Raw genomic sequence first — 20202 nt, forward strand, 5'->3', positions numbered from 1 at the left:
ACTTAAGGGGCTGATGACTTTCTGAAACTTGGTGAATCTTAACCTCTGACAGAATTTCAATGCCATTTTTGCAATTCTCACTGTCAATTTCTTAATGGATGGGGGGGGGGTCTTTTTCCCAGCCTCCTCCGGGTTACCTGCCTAGAATATTTAAAACATTTAAAACTGAAATCAAATACTTTTTGGGGGGGAAATGCCCCAGCGACGTCAGAAAAGGGGGGGGGTTCCCTTGTTTTTCCCCAGATGTGTATTATTTGGCTGATTTCAGGAAGCTAAGTGGGGTTTAGGCCTGGTTTTGGTATGGATGGGTGCCTCACCAAAGGGAAGGGAAGGAATATTGAGGGCTCTCAAAGCTAATTCTGGATGAGATTTGGGTTCTATAACCCCAAAAAACTCCATGGAGCCTGCAATACTGTATTCTAACCATTGGGAAGGAAGGAAGGAAGGAAGGAGTGAGGGAGGGAGGGAGGGAGGGAAGGAAGGAAGGAGGGAGTGAGGGAGGGAGGGAGGGAGGGAAGGAAGGAAGGAAGGAAGGAAGGAAGGAAGGAAGGAAGGAAGGAAGGAAGGAAGGACACAGACATATACTGCTTCACAGTGCTGAGCAGAGTTAGCCTGCAATGCTGTATTCTAACCATTGGGGAGAGGGAGGGTGGGAGGGAGGGAGGGAGGGAAGGAAGGAAGGAAGAAGGAAGGAAGGAATAGCACTTAGACATATATTGCTTCACAGTGCTTAGCAGAGTTAGCCTGCAATGCTGTATTCTAACCATTGGGGAGAGGGAGGGAGGGAGGGAAGGAAGGAAGGAAGGAATAGCACATAGACTTATATACTGCTTCATAGCCTCTCTAAGCAGTTGACAGAGTCAGCCTTTTGCCTCCAACAATCCAAGTCCTCATTTTACCGACCTCGGAAGGATGGAAGGCTGAGTCAACCTTGTGCTGTTCAGGATTGAACTGCTGGCTGTGGGCAGAGTTAGCCTGTAATGCTGTATTCTAACCATTGGGAAGGAAGGAAGGAAGGAAGGAAGGAAGGAAGGAAGGAAGGAAGGAAGGAAGGAAGGAAGGAAGGAAGGAAGGAAGGAAGGAAGGACTGAGACTTATATACCACTTCACAGTGCTTTACAGCCCTCTCTAAGTGGTTGACAGAGTCAGCCTATTGTCCCCCCAACAATCTGGGTCCTCATTTTACCCACCTCGGAAGGATGGAAGGCTGAGTCAACCCTGTGCTGTTCAGGATTGAACTGCTGGCTGTGGGCAGAGTTAGCCTGTAATGCTGTATTCTAACCATTGGGAAGGAAGGAAGGAAGGAAGGAAGGAAGGAAGGAAGGAAGGAAGGAAGGAAGGAAGGAAGGAAGGAAGGAAGGAAGGACTGAGACTTATATACCACTTCACAGTGCTTTACAGCCCTCTCTAAGTGGTTGACAGAGTCAGCCTATTGTCCCCCCAACAATCTGGGTCCTCATTTTACCCACTTCGGAAGGATGGAAGGCTGAGTCAACCTGGATTGAGTCAGGATCGAACTCCTGGAGTGAGCAGTGAGTTAACCTGCTATGCTGCATTCTAACCACTGCACCACCACAGCTCTCATTAACAGCCCTGTTCCTAGCTAAACAACTGCGTTAAGTGATTCACTTAACAACAGTGGCAAGAAAGGTAATAGCCAGGGTGGGACAAAACTCCTCACTAAGAGCAACTAAAATGATGAGAGGCCTGGGGACTAAAGCATACGATGAACGGTTGTAGGATTGGGGTATGGCTAGTCTAGAGAAAAGAAGGACTAGGGGAGACATGATAGCAGTCGTCCAATATCTCAGGGGCTGCCCCAAAGAAGAGGGAGTCAAGCTATTCTCCAAAGCACCAGAGGGCAGGACCAGAAGCAATGGATGGAAACTAACCAAAGGAAGAAGCAATCTGGAGAAACTTCCTGAGGGACAATTAACCAGTGGAACAGCTTGCCACCAGAAATCATTGGGTGCTCCATCACTGGAGGTTTTTAAGAAAAGATTGGACAGCCACCTGTCTGAAATGGTATAAGTCAGGGGCCGGCAACCTTAAACACTTAAAGAGCCATTTGGACCCGTTTCCCACAGGAAAGAAAACACCGGGAGCCACAAAGGTCCTAACCGGAAGTCCCCTGTTCAATTCTGGAGCTGACCGGAAGTTCAGTTCCCCCCACCATAGAGTCTCCTCCTAGCGCGGCGTACTTCTTCCTCTACCTGTCATAACCGAAAGCACTATCAATCGTGGAGACAACTGGAAAACCCTCCCCTTGCCATAGAGTCTTCTCCTGGAGCTTCTCTCCCCGCCCCCCGGAAGCTCCTCTCAAAATTGTGGCGCCAACCAATGATGGAGCTGCAGCAGAGGGAGGAAAGAGCCACATGCGGCTCCAGAGCCACAGTTTGCTGACTCCTGCTATAGGGCAGTGATGGCTAACTTTTTTGTCGTTGCATGCCGAAAGCAAAAACCCCTGCGTGCGACCCGCCCCCACGCATGCCACTCCCCTCACCCATTTTTGGCTTCCAGGTTGGCGCAGGAGGCTTTCCAGGCCCAAAACAGGACGCCAAGGGTAGTGGAGGGCTCGTGTGATGCCCCCGTGCCTCGATTTGGGCCTGGATCAACCTGCAAGCCAGGTTGCTGGGAGCGCTGCACAAGGCCCCAAAATGCAATGCGAGTGTCCCACACACACACGCATGAGCACACTGTCCCCCGCATACGCCCCACAATGCACGGCAGAGCAGCTGGCCGGCAGGAGGTGTGCACCCATGCGCAGTGTAGCTGGGTTGGGGCGACGGTTGGCATCCCCGCAGAGAGTTCACCATCACGGGTATAGGGTCTCCTGCTTGAGCAGGGGTTGGACTAGAAGACCTCCAAAGGTCCCTTCCAGCTCTATTCTGATTAACACCTGTCTTGCTTAACAGTGGAAAATCCGGCTTCCTTTGTCGTAAGTTGAGGACTATCTGTATTCGGGCCTTGACACTCTAGAAGACTGAAATACTTCACGAGTTCATCTCCCTTAGTGGGTGCAAGGTGGGGAGGGGGCTGCTTAGAGCTGAATACAGGGGGGCATGGAGGAAATTGCTCCCCCCCAACCTGCAATAGCAATAGCAATAGCAGTTAGACTTATATACCGCTTCATAGGCCTTTCAGCCCTCTCTAAGCGGTTTACAGAGTCAGCATATCGCCCCCACAGTCTGGGTCCTCATTTCACCCACCTCAGAAGGATGGAAGGCTGAGTCACCCTTGAGCCGGTGAGATTTGAACAGCCAAACTGCAGAACTGCAGTCAGCTGAAGTAGCCTGCAGTGCTGCATTTAACCACTGCGCCACCTTGGCTCTTAATGGGTTAAAAAGGGCCAAATTTTTGCATCGTCTGAATTTGAGACGGTTGTGAGGTGGGGGACGGCGGAGATTTTACTAAAATCAAAGCAGGCTTGGAGAACAAGAGAGACTGAAAAGATGAAGAGAAAAAAAACACACTTCTTTGTAAACCCGATTCAACACCCTGGAAATAATCAAGAGTAATTGCCAGAGAAGGGGGTGCCAAATGCATCTTTGGGGAGAGGGGGGTTCGGGAAGAAGAAAACAGGGCTGTCATTTTGTCCCAAGCGATTGTGCGTCTCCCTGCGGTGGCCCAAACGACCACCGCCAACAGAATTCGGGAAAAGCAGATGGAGGCTAGCTCAGCGGGGCAGGAGAAAGAAAAAAAACTCATTTCGCCAACAATGGGGGCTTCTCCCTTTCCTCCCCATCGCTCATGGCATTGTGGTCGTCGTGCCCAGCTTGGCCTCGAAGGCCACCCTGACCCCTTGCCAAGTCCATGCGCCGCCCCCCCCTTTTTTGGCAAGGCAGGCAGCGAACATCCAGTCCGCCAGCTTGGCAACGCAACACACACGACAATGGCTTCTCCCCTGAGCTGCCAAGGGTGGCTTGTCGTTTTTTTAATCATCTCTCTCAGCATCCTTCTTCCTGCGAAGAAGTTGTCGTCCAGAGAGGAAGTGTCAAGAGGAGAGGGGGTGTGTGTGTCACAGTGTGAATGCCGCACCTGTTTTGCAGCTTGGCACAGTTTGAAGCGATGCCCGAGGGGGATTCAAAAGGACGCTGGGACTCGCAGGCAACAAATTCCTGCTCTCGGTGGGATGCATTTGTGAATGTGTGAAAGCTGCCCTCGGAGGACGGCGAACGCGGGCATTGTGCGCCTTTGCATTGTTGTGTTGTGTTTCCTCAAAGAAACAACGTTGTGTTTCCTCCAAGTTTTGAAAGCCGCTGTTATTCCCCATCTGGTCTGACGAGTTTGCAGCTTGTTGGGGATTTCAGAGGGTTGCATTGGCATTTTTCTAACCTGCTTCTTTGGTTTTTATACTCATTTCTTTTGGCCTTAGAGAGCAAACAGCCTGAAGGAGCTGGGATTGTTATTAGCTTTGGCCCTTGAAATGCTTCGAGGAAGAACAGGAAGTCCTCAACATAACGACCGCAATTGAGTCCCAGGTTTCTGTTGCTAAGTGAAACATTTATGACGTTTGGCCGCCTTTTACGACTTTCCTTCCCATCGTTGTTAAGTGAATCCCTGCAGTTGTTAAAGTTAGCAATCCGGTTGTTAAGTGAATCTGGCTTCCCCATTGACTTCGCTTGTCGGAAGGTCGCCAGAGGGGATCACGTCACACACACACACACACACACACACACACACACCGGGGATGCTACGATCATCATAAATAAGAGCCGGTAGCCAAGAGTCGGATTCTGATCACGTGACCATAGAGATTTCTAGAAGAATTTATTTCCCAGAAGGCCGCAAAACATTTCCAGGCAACACTTGGAGCAAGTTGGCACTTTCCCTCCTTCCTCCCTTTTCAAACAATAGACATCCCCCCACCCAACTGTCATGAGTACATGCCAGTTGCCAAGCATTCGAATTTTGATCGTGTGCGCATGGCAATGCTGCTATTGTGATTTGTTTTAAATAAACCTCACAATATTCGCTCAAGACGGCCTTGGCGCCTTTAAGAGGTATGGACTTCAACTCCCAGAATTCCCCAGCCAACATGGCTGCCTGGGGAATTCTGGGAGTTGAAGTCCACACCTCTTAAAAGTGGGCAAAGTTAAGAAACACTGGTTTAAGGGCTAATGGCTGTCATGCCCCCATCCGAGTCTGACTCTGAGTTGGAAGACGGACAGCTGACAGAGAGCAGGAGAGTGGCTCCGTTGGTAGTAGAGGAAACGGGGAAGGGCAAAGTCAAGTTGGACAGAGGAGGGGAGAGATAGAACAAGGGAGAGAGGGTTCAGATGAAGACCAATATCCAATAGCAATAGCAGTAGACTTATATACCGCTTCATAGGCCTTTCAGGCCTCTCTAAGCGGTTTACAGAGAGTCAGCATATTGCCCCCAACAATCTGGGTCCTCATTTTACCCACCTCGGAAGGATGGAAGGCTGAGTCAACCCTGAGCTGGTGAGATTTGAACCGCTGAACTGCTGATCTAGCAGTAGCCTGCAGTGCTGCATTTAACCACTGCGCCACCTTGGCTCTGCATGCCCTTGGATCCACCCCCTCTTCATCCAAGGGCATGCAGGGAAGAACGCAGAAGAGAGCAACATGCGTTTCTGTGGCTTACAAGGGGGGAAAGGGCCCTGATTCCCTTCACAAGGCACACCTGGGGATGGAGTTTAAAGGAGAGACAAATAGGAAGGGGGCTGTCCGGAACAAACACGGAGCTCATCTGGTGTTAACTTCTTATCTGAGTTCCTGGCATCCTCCCAACTGCTTTGATTTTCTGCCGTGCTACTGCTACTTCATTTGTGGAACTCTATCTTGCTTGCCCTGCCAGATTAATCACCTTATCTTGCCTTGTTGGATTTATAGTTGAAAGTTTTCTGCTTACAACGTTTGGACTGGAGTCTTGTCAGCCAAAGGAGGTTACAGGTTCGTCAGAGAGTTTTTCTCCAGGCCAGCGAGTTGAAAGGGACGTTGGGGGCACAGTTGGTGATAATAAGGAGACTCATGCTGGTTCTCCGGCTGTGTTGGCTTTGCGCCACACCCGGGGTTATCGCAATGACTTTCGGAAACTTGGCGGCTCCTAACCTCTGACACAAGTGTGAAAAAACATCCCAGGTCACATTTTTTCAGTGCTGTCGTAACTACGAACGTTCACCCAAGGAATGGATGCCAGTTGAGGCCTAACTTGCAGCCGTGCAACCACTGAGCTGAAATGGGACAATTTTTGTTTAGCAAAGGAATTGGGAAATCAAGATTTTCTTACAGGGAAGTAGGAACACGGGTGGCTCAGTGGCTAAGGCGCTGAGCTTGTCGACCAGAAAGGTCAGCAGTTTGGCGGTTCGAATCCCTAGCGCCGCGTAACGGAGTGAGCGCCCGTTACTTGTCTCAGCTTCTGCCAACCTAGCAATTCGAAAGCAGGCAAAAATGCAAGTAGAAAAATAGGGACCACCTTTGGTGGGAAGGGAACAGTGTTCTGTGCGCCTTCTGGATCTGGGTACTTGAGAGACCGCCTCCTGCCAATTACCTCCTCGCGACCTATCAGATCACACAGATTAGGCCTCCTCCGAGTTCCATCCGCCAGTCAGTGTCGACTGGCAACCACGCGGAGGAGAGCCTTTTCAGTAGTAGCTCCGACCCTTTGGAACGATCTCCCCGTGGAGATTCGTACCCTCACCACCGTCCAGACCTTCCGCACAGCCCTTAAGACCTGGCTATCCCGTCAGGCCTGGGGATAAAGATTGTAATTCGTCCCCACCCGAATGATGAATGTTGTTTCTATTTTTAATTATGTACTGTTTTTATATGTCACTGTCTGTATTCCCTTCCCCACAAGTTGTAAGCCGCCCTGAGTCCCCTCAGGGAAAAGGGCGGCCTATAAATAAATTTACAATTACAATTACAATTCTGTGTTTAGTCATGCCGGCCACATGTGTTAGTCATGCCAGCCAAATCTCGTGTTCCTAAAGGTAAAGATTCCCCTCAAACATGTGTGCTAGTTGTTCCCCACTCTAGGGGGCGGTGTTCATCTCTGTTTCTAAGCTGAAGAGTCAGCGCTGTCTGAAGACCACGGAGACGACTTCAGACAGCGCTGGCTTTTCAGCTTAGAAACAAAGATGAACACCGCCCCCTAGAGTCGGGAACAGCTAGCATATATGTTCGAGAGGAACTTTTACCATTAGGAACATGAGATTTAGGCATTTTTTCGTGGCCGATTTGGGGGTGGCCGAAACAACACTGCTTTTGCCTTTGGCAGCGAAATGTCGGGGGGGGGGTGTTGCCCGAGAGCGGGCAGGTTTTCACAAATTTCTGCCAGGTTGGCAAGCATGCCAACTTGCTCTGGTTCCTGCACCTTTCCTCCTGAAGTGTCGCATCGAAGGCAGAGCAGCTGGGAAGTAGAAACAGAGCAAGAATGCCAGCCTAGTCTTGCATGCTCCCCGGGGGAGGGGGGGGGAAAGAAACCCATTTTGAGCAACAGCTGGTGCTTGGCGCTGTGTCACTTGGTCCTCTGGGGCTGAGGGGGGTGGGGGCTGCTTCTCCAAGGGGGGGACGCCGCACTTGATTAATGACCCGATTTGCATCCGGCTGGCTTCCCAAGGGGCGGCTGGCGCACATGTTCGGATTGAAAGCCGGGTCTGTGTGGGGAGGGGGGGGGAGTGCTGCCTCCCTCGATGCTGGGGGAGTGGGGGGGAAATGAAACCCCCAAATGAGGGTTTGTATTGTTTAGAAAGGGAAGACGTGACTCATCTGGGGACGGAGAAGGGGAAGGCACTGACTCCCTCAAAGCGTTGCCTGGAAATGCTTGGAAGCCTCCTTGGAAATGAATTATGCTAGAAAAAGTGACTTTTGGAGAGAGAGGTTTTTCAGACAACGTACAGAAGAGAGACAGAAGAGAGAGAGAGAGAGGGAGGGAGGGAGGGAGAGAGAGAGAGAGGGAGGGAGGGAGGGAGGGAGAAAGAGAGAGAGAAATAGATGATAGATGAGAGAGGGAGAGAGGGAGGGAATAATAACAAGAAAGAGAGAAATGATAGAGATAATGATGGGTGATGGGAGACGCTTCAACGGAAAAGGGGTGTGTGTGTCGTTTTCATTGTTGCCCTGTCCCACCCACCCAGTCTGTCCCCTCCTGCCTCGCTTTTCTGACAGGTGGGGGCAGATCTGCTTCGCTAAGCAAGACAGCCACGCAAGTGAGACGCTTCCTCACCTTTGCAAACTTTCTTAAAACTTATTCTGTCAAAGCAGTGTTTGTGGGTCTACAGCTTTGCCCTCCCTAAACAGGTAGGTAGGTAGATGATTAATGATAGATAGATAGATAGATAGATAGATAGATAGATAGATAGATAGATAGATAGATAGATAGATAGATAGAAAGATAGATAGATAGATAGAAAGATAGATAGATAGAAAGATAGATAATAGATAGATGATAGATAGATAGATAGATAGATAGATAGATAGATAGATAGAAAGATTTAGATAGATAGATAGATAGATAGATAGATAGATAGATAGATAGAAAGATAGATAGATAGAAAGATAGATAATAGATAGATGATAGATAGATAGATAGATAGATAGATAGAAAGATTTAGATAGATAGATAGATAGATAGATAGATAGATAGATAGATAGAAAGATAGATAGATAGAAAGATAGATAGATAGAAAGATAGATAATAGATAGATGATAGATAGATAGATAGATAGATAGATAGATAGATAGATAGATAGATAGATAGATAGACAGACAGACAGACAGACAGACAGACAGACAGACAGACATAGAGGGGGAGAGAATGATAGAAGGATGATAGACAGACTGACTGACTGACTGAGGGACGGACGGACGGATGCAAATGATAGAATGATATATAGATGAGAGAGAATGATTGAGAGATGAAAGAGAGAAAATAATAGATAGATGATAGATAGATAATAGATAGATAGATAGATAGATAGATAGATAGATAGATAGATAGATAGATAGATAGATAGATGATAGATAGATGATAGATAGATAGATAGATATTCTTTTGCAAAATGCTCTTTTAATTTTTGCAAAATGATTCATGTCCACTGAAAGACAGACAAATAGGAGAGGCAGGCAGACAGACAGACAGAGACAGAGAGAGAAATGGATGATAGATAGACAGACAGATAGACAGACAGACCGATCAAGTTTATTGTCACTTTAAATGTACACTAATCAGCATACATTCAAATGAAATTTGGTTGCATAGAGCTCTCAAAGGGTCCCCACCTCCAATATACACTACTCAAGCACGACAAAATAATAAATAAATACAACATTATGTATATGCCCACCTATATTGTACAACACATAGAAACAACACAGTCCATAGTTCGGATGTATTCATGGACATGGCAAGAAAAACGAATCTCGCGGGTGTAACAGATGGAGGGCATCGGGAATAAAGTCATTGTAGAATCTAGCAGTGTCAAAGTGTCCATTGTTGCTGTTTTGGGAGGGGGGGTGGATATTCATGCCAGCAACGGAATACAGGCAGTCTCCGACTTATAGCCATTCATTTAGGGCCCAAAGTTGCAACAGCACTGAAAAAAAAGTGACGTATGTCCATTTTTCACCTCTTAAAACCATTGCAATGTCCTCAGAGTCACTTGATCAAAATTCGGAGTCTTGGCAACTAGCTCATATTTACGACCGTCGCAGTGTCCCCGGAATCTAAATCATGTGGCGCAGCGGATTCCCCCTCCCCCTTGCTGTTCTACTTACCTTTGCAGGTGTGCTCGATAGCAGGCTCCGCCCACCTGCCCATCCCGTTTTTGATGCTCTGCGCATGCTCGCGCGTACATTTGCAAACTGGTAGCGAAGGTAAGTTGATTTCACCCCTGGCTAAATTCCTTATTTTTTTCTATTTCCAGGGAAGGGGAACATGGCTCATCCTTCCCTTTGGCTCTTCTCTGTACTGTTCCTCTTTCTGATGATCTCTGGGGGTCTCAGCTCGAGGCCACGGATGGCCGCCAATGTCCCTGAAAATGACAACAGTTTCCCAAATCGGGATTCCTGGATGCGAGTTACCCCGTACCAACACAGGCAAGGATGGGTAACCGTCAAACGGACCACGACGAGATGCCGCCCGGGTCTCCGGGCTCCAGAGAAACCGGCGGTCCCAGCTTGGGGGGTACAGAATCGAGGGGGCTGGATCGGCCGGCCAACCTCCGGCAGAAAGGCGCTTTTGTGGGATTTGCTTCCCATACCCCGAACAGGAGAACCACAACAACCCGGTGCCCGAGAGAGCGAAGAAGCAGGGCCGGGCGCATCGGCGCCATACACGAAGGAAGAGGCTGAAACAGCACCGAGGTAGGGGGGCAGAAAAGAGTGAGGGGGGGTTCCCAGTCCTGCACAAGGAAAGGGGACAAAATGAAGGAAGTGGTGAGTTTAGTAGTCATTTGTCTAGCCACCTCTTGTGGCCCGCCAGCGGATCTGGCAGCAGATTCGGACAGTGAGGAGGTTGGGGAGGAACATGGGCCGGTCCTGGAGTCTGGGGAAGGCACTGATGAGGGTTCTGTGTCAGAGGCAGAGAGGGGACTAGGGCCATCCGACAGTTATCAGCTGCCTTCGGAGTTGAACATCAGTGGGGCAGAAGAACAGCTGGAGCCTGTTCCCGATGTGTGCATGCGCAGAGTTGCCAGACGAAGGGAACAGCTAAGGAACAAGGATCGATTTGGGAGTAAGGCCACAGGTGGATGGTGAATGCCCCCTCCCAAATAAAGAGGAGCAAAAGGGGAGGGGAGTTTGCAGGAGACAATTAGTTCAATCCATTAGGGTGAAGATCCATCCTGACTACTTGCCAAGTAATTGCTGCTACAGCGTGGCGTTTAGAAGATATCGGCCTGGCAGATCTCCAAGCCTGACAAAGGTCTGTAGTTGTGAAATCTCTTGAAAGACTGTTGGCTGGGACTTTGCTGAAGAGGAATTCCCTTTAAACTAAATAAAAGGGGTTTTATCGGGGTGAGGAGTCGGTTTCATGATCTTGGGAGGCCTCGGTCAGAACACCAGCATCTCTGTAGGGCACGGGTGGGCAACAATGGCCCCTTTAAGAGTGATGGACTTCAATTCCCAGAATTCCTGAGCCAGCACAGGAATTCTGGGAGTTGAAGTCCACCGGTCTTAAAGGAGCCATGGTTGCCCTGCGGTGGGGTGTTGAGTGAAGGGTAGGTATAGAAGATCTCTGAGGTCCCTTCCCTGTGCTTTTAGAATGGCTGTCTGCTGTATGATGGCTGACATTAATCCTCCACTCCTCCAGTATAAGGAGCAGTCTACCTGCCCAGGTGAAGTGAACCCCTGAAGTGAAGGTGCTTTGGTTAGCGGCCGCAAAGCCCTTCCTGGGTCTAATTGGCGGCTCATCCTCGCAGGGTTTTGCAAATCCTCCACAGATAGGAGCACTCTCTCTGAATGGCAGAATCCCCGCCGAGATTCTCCTGCTTGTGGTTCTTGCCTCTTTCAGGGAAAGGCTCCAAGCTGAGACCACGGGCCTTGGTGAAAAAGCCGGACAGCCTTGTGGAGCATTTTCGGCCCTTCCAAGGGAAGGGGCTGCAGTTGGCTCAGCCCCCACCTCTCTCCCCAGCCCCGTGGCCCAGACATTGATCGAGGATCCCCTTCCTCCCGTCCGGGCCATCTCTTCCCAGCCCCAGCTCCGTGAATGGCAAGAAGGTGATGTTATGCCCACCCTGGACATGGCTCTCTTCGACTGGACGGACTACGAAGACCTGCGTCTGGACCTGTGGACCTCTGACAGGAAAAAGGTAAACTCCCTTTCACATGGGGGATGCCCAAAGAAGGAGATCCTGGCTGAATTGTATATATGTTTTCATAGATTTTGATGGGTGTAGGTATGTTGTATTCAGGTCTTTTCCCGTGTAAGATTGAGATTGTCTTGGCAACGTTTCGGCGAGGTCCCACTCGCCATCTTCAGGCTGGTGTTTTAGGCTTCGTACTTGTGCGAGTAAGGCGTGGTCTGACCTGTCGTCTTTCTATAAATCTTGGTGGGGTGTGTGTGGAGTGCTGGCTTTGTTGCTGTAAGTGGGTTGATTGGCTGTGTAGTTGCATCCTGATTGGTAGATGGAGTTGATGTTGGTAGATTGGTCGGCTGTTTCATATCATCCTGTGTGGCTGAGGTGCTGTCTGTGTGTCCGTTGTTCTTTGTGTTGTAACGACCTGGGTGGTGGGTGGGGTTCGTTTGTTGACTAGGGCTGATTTCTGGTAGGCAGGAGGTATCGTCAAGTTTATACATGTTGTGGGGGTGTTTCTCTATTTTGATGGCTTCCATAATTATTTTCTTCTGTTCTGTTTTGGAGATTAATTTGATTCCTTCAAAATCAATTTCATGTCCTGTAGTTTTAAGGTGCTGGAAAAGGGAGGAAGTTTTTTTCTTTTTTTCTGACTGTGTTCTTGTGTTCTGCGATGTGTGCATTTATTCTCCTATTAGTTTTTCCAATGTACGTGACAGGGCAGATTTCGCATGGTATTTCGTAGACTCCTTGGTTTTCCAGCTGGATCTTGTCTTTGGGGTTTCGTAAGATGTTGGCTATTTTGGGGGTCAGTGCTGAAGGCTGTCTTGATATTGTGCTTGTGAAGAATTTTGTTGATTTTATCTGTGGTGCCTTTGATGTAAGGGAGGAGGGCGATGCGGTTGTCCTGTTCTGTGTCTCGATTCTTGGGGGTGTCACCTTTTGGATTAGGTTGGTAATTGTTTTTCTTTGGAATCTCCAACAGAACCAAATACAACAAGACCAGCCTACCTACACCCGTGAAAATCTACACAAACACACACACACACACACACACACACACACACTGCACTGCACCACTGCACTGCACTGCACTGCAATGCAATACAATACAATACAATACAATACAATAGCAGAGTTGGAAGGGACCTTGGAGGTCTTCTAGTCCAACCCCCTGCCTAGGCAGGAAACACTATACCGTTTCAGACAAATGGCTATCCAACATCTTCTTAGAGACTTCCAGTGTTGGGGCATTCACAACTTCTGGAGGCAAGTTGTTCCGCTGATTAATTGTTCTGTCAGGAAATTTCTCCTCAATTCTAAGTTGTTTCTCTCCTTGATTAGTTTCCACCTATTGCTTCTTGTTCTGCCCTCAGGTGCTTTGGAGAATAGTTTGACTCCCTCTTCTCCTCCCTCTTCTCCCCCTCTCCATATCTTCCCTGAGATATGGAAGACTGCTATCATGTCTCCCTAGTCCTTCTTTTTGTTAAACTAGACATACCCAGTTCCTGCAAGCGTTCCTCATATATTTTAGCCTCTAGTCCCCTAATCATCTTTGTTGCTCTTCTCTGCACTCTTCCTAGAGTCTCCACCTCATTTTTTACATCATGGTGACTAAAACTAGATGCAGTATTCCAAGTGTGGCCTTCCTTACCAGGGCCTTATAAAGTGGTATTAAGACTTCACGTGATCTTGATTCTATCCCTCTGTTGATGCAGCCTAGAACTGTGTTGGCTTTTTTGGCAGCTGCTGCACACTGCTGGCTCGTATTTAAATGGTTGTCCACTAGGACTCCAAAATCCCTCTCATAGTTACTACTGCTGAGCAAGGTACCACCTATACCGTACCTGTGCATTTCGGTTTTTTTTGCCTAAGTGTAGAACCTTACTCTCTTAATCATTGAATTTCATTTTGTTAGATAGTGCCCAATGTTCAAGTTTGGCAAGATCCTTCTGTATCTTAAGCCTATCTTCTGGAGTGTTGGCTATTCCTGCCAGCTTGGTGTCATCTGCAAATTTGATGAGTTCCCCATTTATTCCCTCATCCAAATCATTGATGAAGAGGTTGAAGAGTACTTTAAAATGTTTTAAATGAAATCTGTGTTGCTCTAAATCCCTCTTCTCGATTTAGCGGCTGAAGGGTTCTAGGCGGTACAGCCCTGTACGGCAGTGGTGGGTTTCAAAAATTGTTCGAACCTACTCTGTGGGTGTGGCCTCCTTTGTGGGAGTGGCTTGCCGCCCATGTGACCAGATATGAAGATGCCGATGACACGTGTCAGAACCACCTTAAATTACCTCACACACAGCACTGGCATGCATAAGAATATGATGTAAACTTGTTTTTTAAAAGGCATCTTTGGTTTGCGTTAAAACAACTTCAACACACGCAATGTTCTGATTGCACCACAAACGCAGTAGTCATCCTTACCTTTCACAGAGGCACTGAGTTTTATAAATAGGAGCATGATAGTGTAGAATAATCATATCCAAGGACCAGTGGTGGGTTTCAAAAAATTTGGAACCTCTTCTGTAGGTGTGGCCTGCTTTCCGGGTCCACTGGTGGAACCTCTTCTAACCTGTTCGGTAGATTTGACGAACCGGTTCTACCGAATAGGTGCGAACTGGTAGGAACCCACCTCTGCTGTACGGCCATACCGTGGTAATCGGGAGGAGTGGCCACTGTCACTCGTTTGGCCCACCCGTCCGCCCCTGTTCCATACCTGTTTTTGAAGCAACCGGGCCAATTGCGCACGGCACCTGCGCAACCTCTAACGAGCAGCTGGGTGTTGCAGGAGCAATGGAGTGTGCATGTGTACTGGTAGCGATGGTAGGATCAACCCACCACTGGTTTGTAGATAACTTAGAGATGAGCCCTAGGGCTGGTAAACATTGGGGCGTTTGGCTCCCAACCAGTTTGGTCCTTCAGAGGAAATGGAATCAATAGAGCCAAAGGTCTTTTTTTTTTCCAAAAGGGCAAGTGGACTTTCTTGGGTGTTATTTTTCCCCATTTGGAAATGTTCAAGATTAACAAAAATGTTTACCAAATATGTCTGTCAAATGTTAGAAAGGTAACCAGACAACAGGGACCTATTATCATATGTGGTGGATGTTCTGACCCCCCTCGTCCCACACCAACGCACACTCCGAGCCAAAGATAAGTTACGGCATTTAATTAACAGACAGACAGGTCCATGGCAGCAAACCGGCACAGATAAGTCGTGGCAGCAATCCAGCCTGTCAAGCTCACAATTCCAAGCTCACATTAGTTCCTGCGTTGACTTCTGCAAAAGGGGCGTGTGCACAAGCAGTCTTTTTATAGTCTGGAGAGGAGCCTAATGACCACCAGCTGAGTGCAATTACCTCCTGTACTTGCGCAACTGTTCCTGACGCCTATTAGCTCTTCACTGCCAGGCATCCAGGAACAACTCACTGCTGGCTTCTGGATCACTCTCCTTTGCCTCCTCCCCACTGGTCCAAGGCTCAGGCGCTTCCTGGTGGCCAACCAGCCTCTCTGCGCCCTGCTCAGAGTCGGAACCCTGTCCAGGGTCCTCCACATCCTCCAGAGCCGACTCATAGGGCCCCTCGCTGTCGGAGTCTGGTGGCAGCTCCACCGGCTCCTGCTGGGCCACAACAGGTGGATATGTAAAAAAACAAAGAAATGTGGGACAAAAATGCATACATGGTTGGAGAACAGGTTAAACAAAGATTATAAGCCAGAAAACTTTTTTGCTAGGCATTAACACCTGAAAAGTATAATAAAGGGAATCTCTATTTAATATTGGAAGGGAAGCGGTGGCTCAGGGGCTAAGACGCTGAGCTTGTCGATCAGAAAGGTCGGCAGTTTGGCAGTTCGAATCCCTAGCGCCGCGTGACGGAGTGAGCTCCCGTCACTTGCCCCAGCTTCTGCCAACCTAGCAGTTCGAAAGCACATAAAAATGCAAGTAGAAAAATAGGAACCACCTTTGGTGGGAAGGTAACAGCGTTCCATGCGCCTTCGGTATTGAGTCATGCCGGCCACATGACCACGGAGACGTCTTCGGATAGCACTGGCTCTTTGGCTTTGAAACGGAGATGAACACTGCCCCCTAGAGGAGGACTTTTACCTTTAGCCCTTTTTTAACCTGTTTCCCCTCTTCTTTCTCTCGGTTGCCCTGTTAGGGCGGACTCACAAAAGCAACAATGAGACCACGTCGGCCGAAGGGGAGCCCTGCGATCATCACTTGGACTGCCTCTCAGGTGGGTGCCGCCAGCTTTTCATGAGGACTAGCCTCGCCGGGAAAGAAGAAAGACAAGGGATCGGTCTACGAGAAAGCAGAATTTCCCCCACTGGGCTGCTTCGATGCTGCTTTGGGTTGTACGTTAAAAACCGGTCGTTTGTCCCAGCACAGGTAGCTGTTGTGATTTGCGCGAACACCTCTGCAAGCTGCACAACCGGGGGCTTAACAACAAATGCTACGATGACTGTATGTGCACCGAAGGTACTTGGAGAAGTTTCTCAGCAAGGGGAGGGGTGTCCATCTCTCGGGAGGAGGGGGTGCACAAACAACCGGGGGTTGTGGCGTTGCCCTCCTCATTCGGAAACCTTTTGCTCTGACCCAGCTCCCCAATCACGACAAACCCTCTGAAGTGAACACAAAAGATTCCTTTATGAGGAGCGGCAGCGGCCCCGGCAAAAAGTTTCTCTCTCACCACGGGTTAACAAGTCTGTCCGGCAGGGAGATGAATAGTTGTCTGCCACCCTTATTCATCTCCGCCCCCTGCATTTTATCCCCAGTGCTAGGGTGGGGCTTCGCTAGCAGCGGTGGCTCTTCTGTCCCAAGAACCGCCCATAGATTTCCACTGCTCTCCTCTCCTCTGCCTTTTATTCCCAGTACTAGGGTGGGGCTTCGCTAGCAGCGGTGGCTCTTCTGTCCCAAGAACCGCCCATAGATTTCCACTGCTCTCCTCTCCTCTGCATTTTATCCCCAGTACTAGGGTGGGGCTTCGCTAGCAGTGGTGGCTCTTCTGTCCCAAGGACCACCCATAGATTTCCACTGCTCTCCTCTCCTCTGCCTTTTATTCCCAGTGCTAGGGTGGGGCTTCGGAAGCAGTGGTGGCTCTTCTGTCCCAAGGACCGGTCCATAGATTTCCACTGCTCTCCTCTCCTCTGCCTTTTATCCCCAGTGCTAGGGTGGGGCTTCGCTAGCAGCGGTGGCTCTTCTGTCCCAAGAACCGCCCATAGATTTCCACTGCTCTCCTCTCCTCTGCCTTTTATTCCCAGTACTAGGGTGGGGCTTCGCTAGCAGTGGTGGCTCTTCTGTCCCAAGGACCACCCATAGATTTCCACTGCTCTCCTCTCCTCTGCCTTTTATTCCCAGTGCTAGGGTGGGGCTTCGGAAGCAGTGGTGGCTCTTCTGTCCCAAGGACCGGTCCATAGATTTCCACTGCTCTCCTCTCCTCTGCCTTTTATCCCCAGTGCTAGGGTGGGGCTTCGCTAGCAGCGGTGGCTCTTCTGTCCCAAGAACCGCCCATAGATTTCCACTGCTCTCCTCTCCTCTGCCTTTTATCCCCAGTGCTAGGGTGGGGCTTCGCTAGCAGTGGTGGCTCTTCTGTCCCAAGGACCAGCCCATAAATTTCCACTGCTCTCCTCTCCTCTGCCTTTTATCCCCAGTGCTAGGGTGGGGCTTCGCTAGCAGCGGTGGCTCTTCTGTCCCAAGGACCGGCCCATAGATTTCCACTGCTCTCCTCTCCTCTGCCTTTTATCCCCAGTGCTAGGGTGGGGCTTCGCTAGCAGCGGTGGCTCTTCTGTCCCAAGGACCGGCCCATAGATTTCCACTGCTCTCCTCTCCTCTGCCTTTTATCCCCAGTGCTAGGGTGGGGCTTCGCTAGCAGCGGTGGCTCTTCTGTCCCAAGGACCGGCCCATAGATTTCCACTGCTCTCCTCTCCTCTGCCTTTTATCCCCAGTGCTAGGGTGGGGCTTCGCTAGCAGCAGTGGCTCTTCTGTCCCAAGGACCGGCCCATAAATTTCCACTGCTCTCCTCTCCCCTGCCTTTTATAGGAATAGGAATAGGAATAAGTTTATTTATAGGCCGCCCTTTTCCCTGAGGGGACTCAGGGCGGCTAACAACTTATAGGGAGGGGATACAAACAGTAACATATAACATAACACATAATTAAAAAATAAACAACATTCATTCAACATTCGGGTGGGGGCGGATCAAATCTTTACCCCCAGGCCTGGCGGGATAGCCAGCTCTTGAGGGCTGCGCGGAAGGTCTGAAGGGTGGTGAGGGTATCCCCAGAGCTAGGATGGGGCTTCGCTAGCAACTGTGGCTCTTCCGTTCCATGGACCGGCCCACAGATTTCCACTGCTCTCCTCTCCTCTGCCTTCTGCATATCCATGCATCAGGCACTGGACTCAGCTGTTCCTCCTCTTCCTCATCAGCCACCTCCAGACCTGGGGCTGTTGACTCTCCATCTGAGGGCTGACGGACGGCCCAGGCTCTGTCTCTGCCTCTGTCTCTCTCTCTCTCTCTCTCGGCCAGCTCCATTCCCTCTTCCCCCTCAGAGGTCCCAGGTTGCCTCGATGCTGACCCTGATTCCCACACCTCCTCCTTATCCTCTTCTGATTCAGCTACTGGAGTTAGGCCACAACGCATTTTCCCCTTAAACTTTGCTCAATGTTTTTCTCTCCCACACTAGGTCTCCGCTGTTACGCCAAATTCCACCGGAACCGCAGAGTCGTCCGACGAAGAGGCCGCTGTGTGGAGCCGGACTCTGCGGATGCCGATCAGGGGTCTTTCCTTAACATCTAGAGAGAGAGAGAGAGAGAGACTAATGGGAGGGGCACCAAAGTGGGCACGGTTAATTTATAACTTTGGGTGTGGGCTGGCCTCAAAGGCACAACTGGAATCAAAAGAGGGAGGGGGGCGGAAACTTTCTGAAATAAATTCTTCCCGAGGTCGGAGGTTGCCTGGTGTGTCTCTTTGCAAGTCAGCGTTCGGACGATAGCTCCTCCCCTGCCCTGAGAGAGACTGGAGGCAGAGAAGGGGAGCCGAGCGTGGCAGGATTTGCAAAAAAGAAAAAAAGAAAAGAGAGAGAGAGACTGGGGTTCAGCCAGTGTCTCATCCAGAGGTGCAACAGGCCCCCTCCCGCTGCCAAGTATTCCTTGAGAAAATATGAAAAGCTGGAAAACTGAATTGCTTTGAAGGGCTAGAAAGGAATGTTTGCACTCTTGAAAAATCACCAAGCACTGACTATTTTTGCTGCAGTGTTTAGCTGTGTTTAAAAAAAAAGAAAAAAAAGCACCAGGTCTAGAAACTTGATTCGCAGCACATGAGCGAAAGGAGAGAGAAAAAAAACCCTTTATGGTGGGGGGGGTTCTCTCTTGCTGGGCTTGCCTTTTTGTACCCCTTCCTTTGGAGAACTCTGGGACTAGAACTTGTGTCCGGCCTGCGTTGTTTCGGTTTGAAATTAAATAGTTTCGCCTCTCAAAATATCACCTCTGGGTCTCCTTTCCTTGATGCGCTTCCATCGTAAGGCTGCTAAAACAAAGGTTGAAAACATTATCTTTAGGGAAGATCAAACACAACTGCAGATGATTTATTGCCCTGCAGATTTCTCCAAGGGAGGCAAACTTTGTGGGTGAATCTGTGTGTGAACACCAGACTTGCAAAAATAAAAGTATTCTGTAAATATTCATAAGCACCACAATGGGTGTAGGGAACCCAGGTGGCTCAGTGGCTAAAACACTGAGCTTGTCGATCAAAAAGATTTGCAGTTCGGCAATTCGAATCCCTCGTGCAGTTTAACGGAGGGAGCTCCCGTGACTTCTCCCAGCTTCTGCCAACCTAGCAATTCGAAAGCACGTAAAAAAATGCAAGTAGAAAAATAGGAACCACCTTTGGTGGGAAGGGAACAAACATTCCACGGAACTTCGGCGTTGAGTCATGCCAACCACATGACCACGGAGACGTCTTCGGACAGCGCTGGCTCTTCGGCTTTGAAACGGAGATGAGCAGCGCCCCCTAGAGTCGGGATCAACCAGTACGTATGTGCGAGAGGAACCTTTCCCTTTCCCTTTATATTTAATATTACATGTTTTGACAGCAGCAAGAATTCTGTTTGCACAATTTTGGGAAAATGAGGAAACACCCACCGGAGATGACGTCATTTAAAAAAAAAACGTAGATTGTGCAGAAATGCATAGATTGATGTTAAGAATAAAAGAAAAAGAAGCCACAGAGTATTATAACACAATTCCCACCCCTCCTCCGATTATAGTCCTCACCTTACAACGATTCATTTAGTGAGTTTGATGTTACAACGGCATGGAAAAAGGTGACTTATGACAATTTTTCACACTTGACCGTTGCAGTTACGTGATCAAATTTCGGATGCTTGCAACCGACTCACATTTATGACGGTGGCAGTGTGGCGGGGGGGGGGTGTCATGTGATCACTT

The 20202-nt window shown here is 49.3% G+C and overlaps 1 protein-coding gene across 1 annotated transcript; it reads left to right on the forward strand.

The window, feature by feature from the left end:
• Positions 1 to 9901: 9901 nt before the first annotated feature.
• On the forward strand, positions 9902 to 19048 carry DRAXIN (dorsal inhibitory axon guidance protein). The gene is given in 9 exon segments (XM_087702106.1): positions 9902 to 10067; positions 10070 to 10213; positions 10216 to 10329; positions 11477 to 11554; positions 11557 to 11774; positions 15544 to 15550; positions 15917 to 15994; positions 16147 to 16236; positions 18441 to 19048. Coding segments are annotated over 9 exon segments (1008 nt in total). The 3' UTR covers positions 18554 to 19048.
• Positions 19049 to 20202: the final 1154 nt, after the last annotated feature.

This window comes from Thamnophis sirtalis, unplaced genomic scaffold, assembly GCF_051295495.1.
Source record: "Thamnophis sirtalis isolate CommonGarterSnake01/CBP01778 unplaced genomic scaffold, rThaSir2_p1.2 scaffold_15, whole genome shotgun sequence".
Lineage (NCBI taxonomy): Eukaryota > Metazoa > Chordata > Lepidosauria > Squamata > Natricidae > Thamnophis > Thamnophis sirtalis.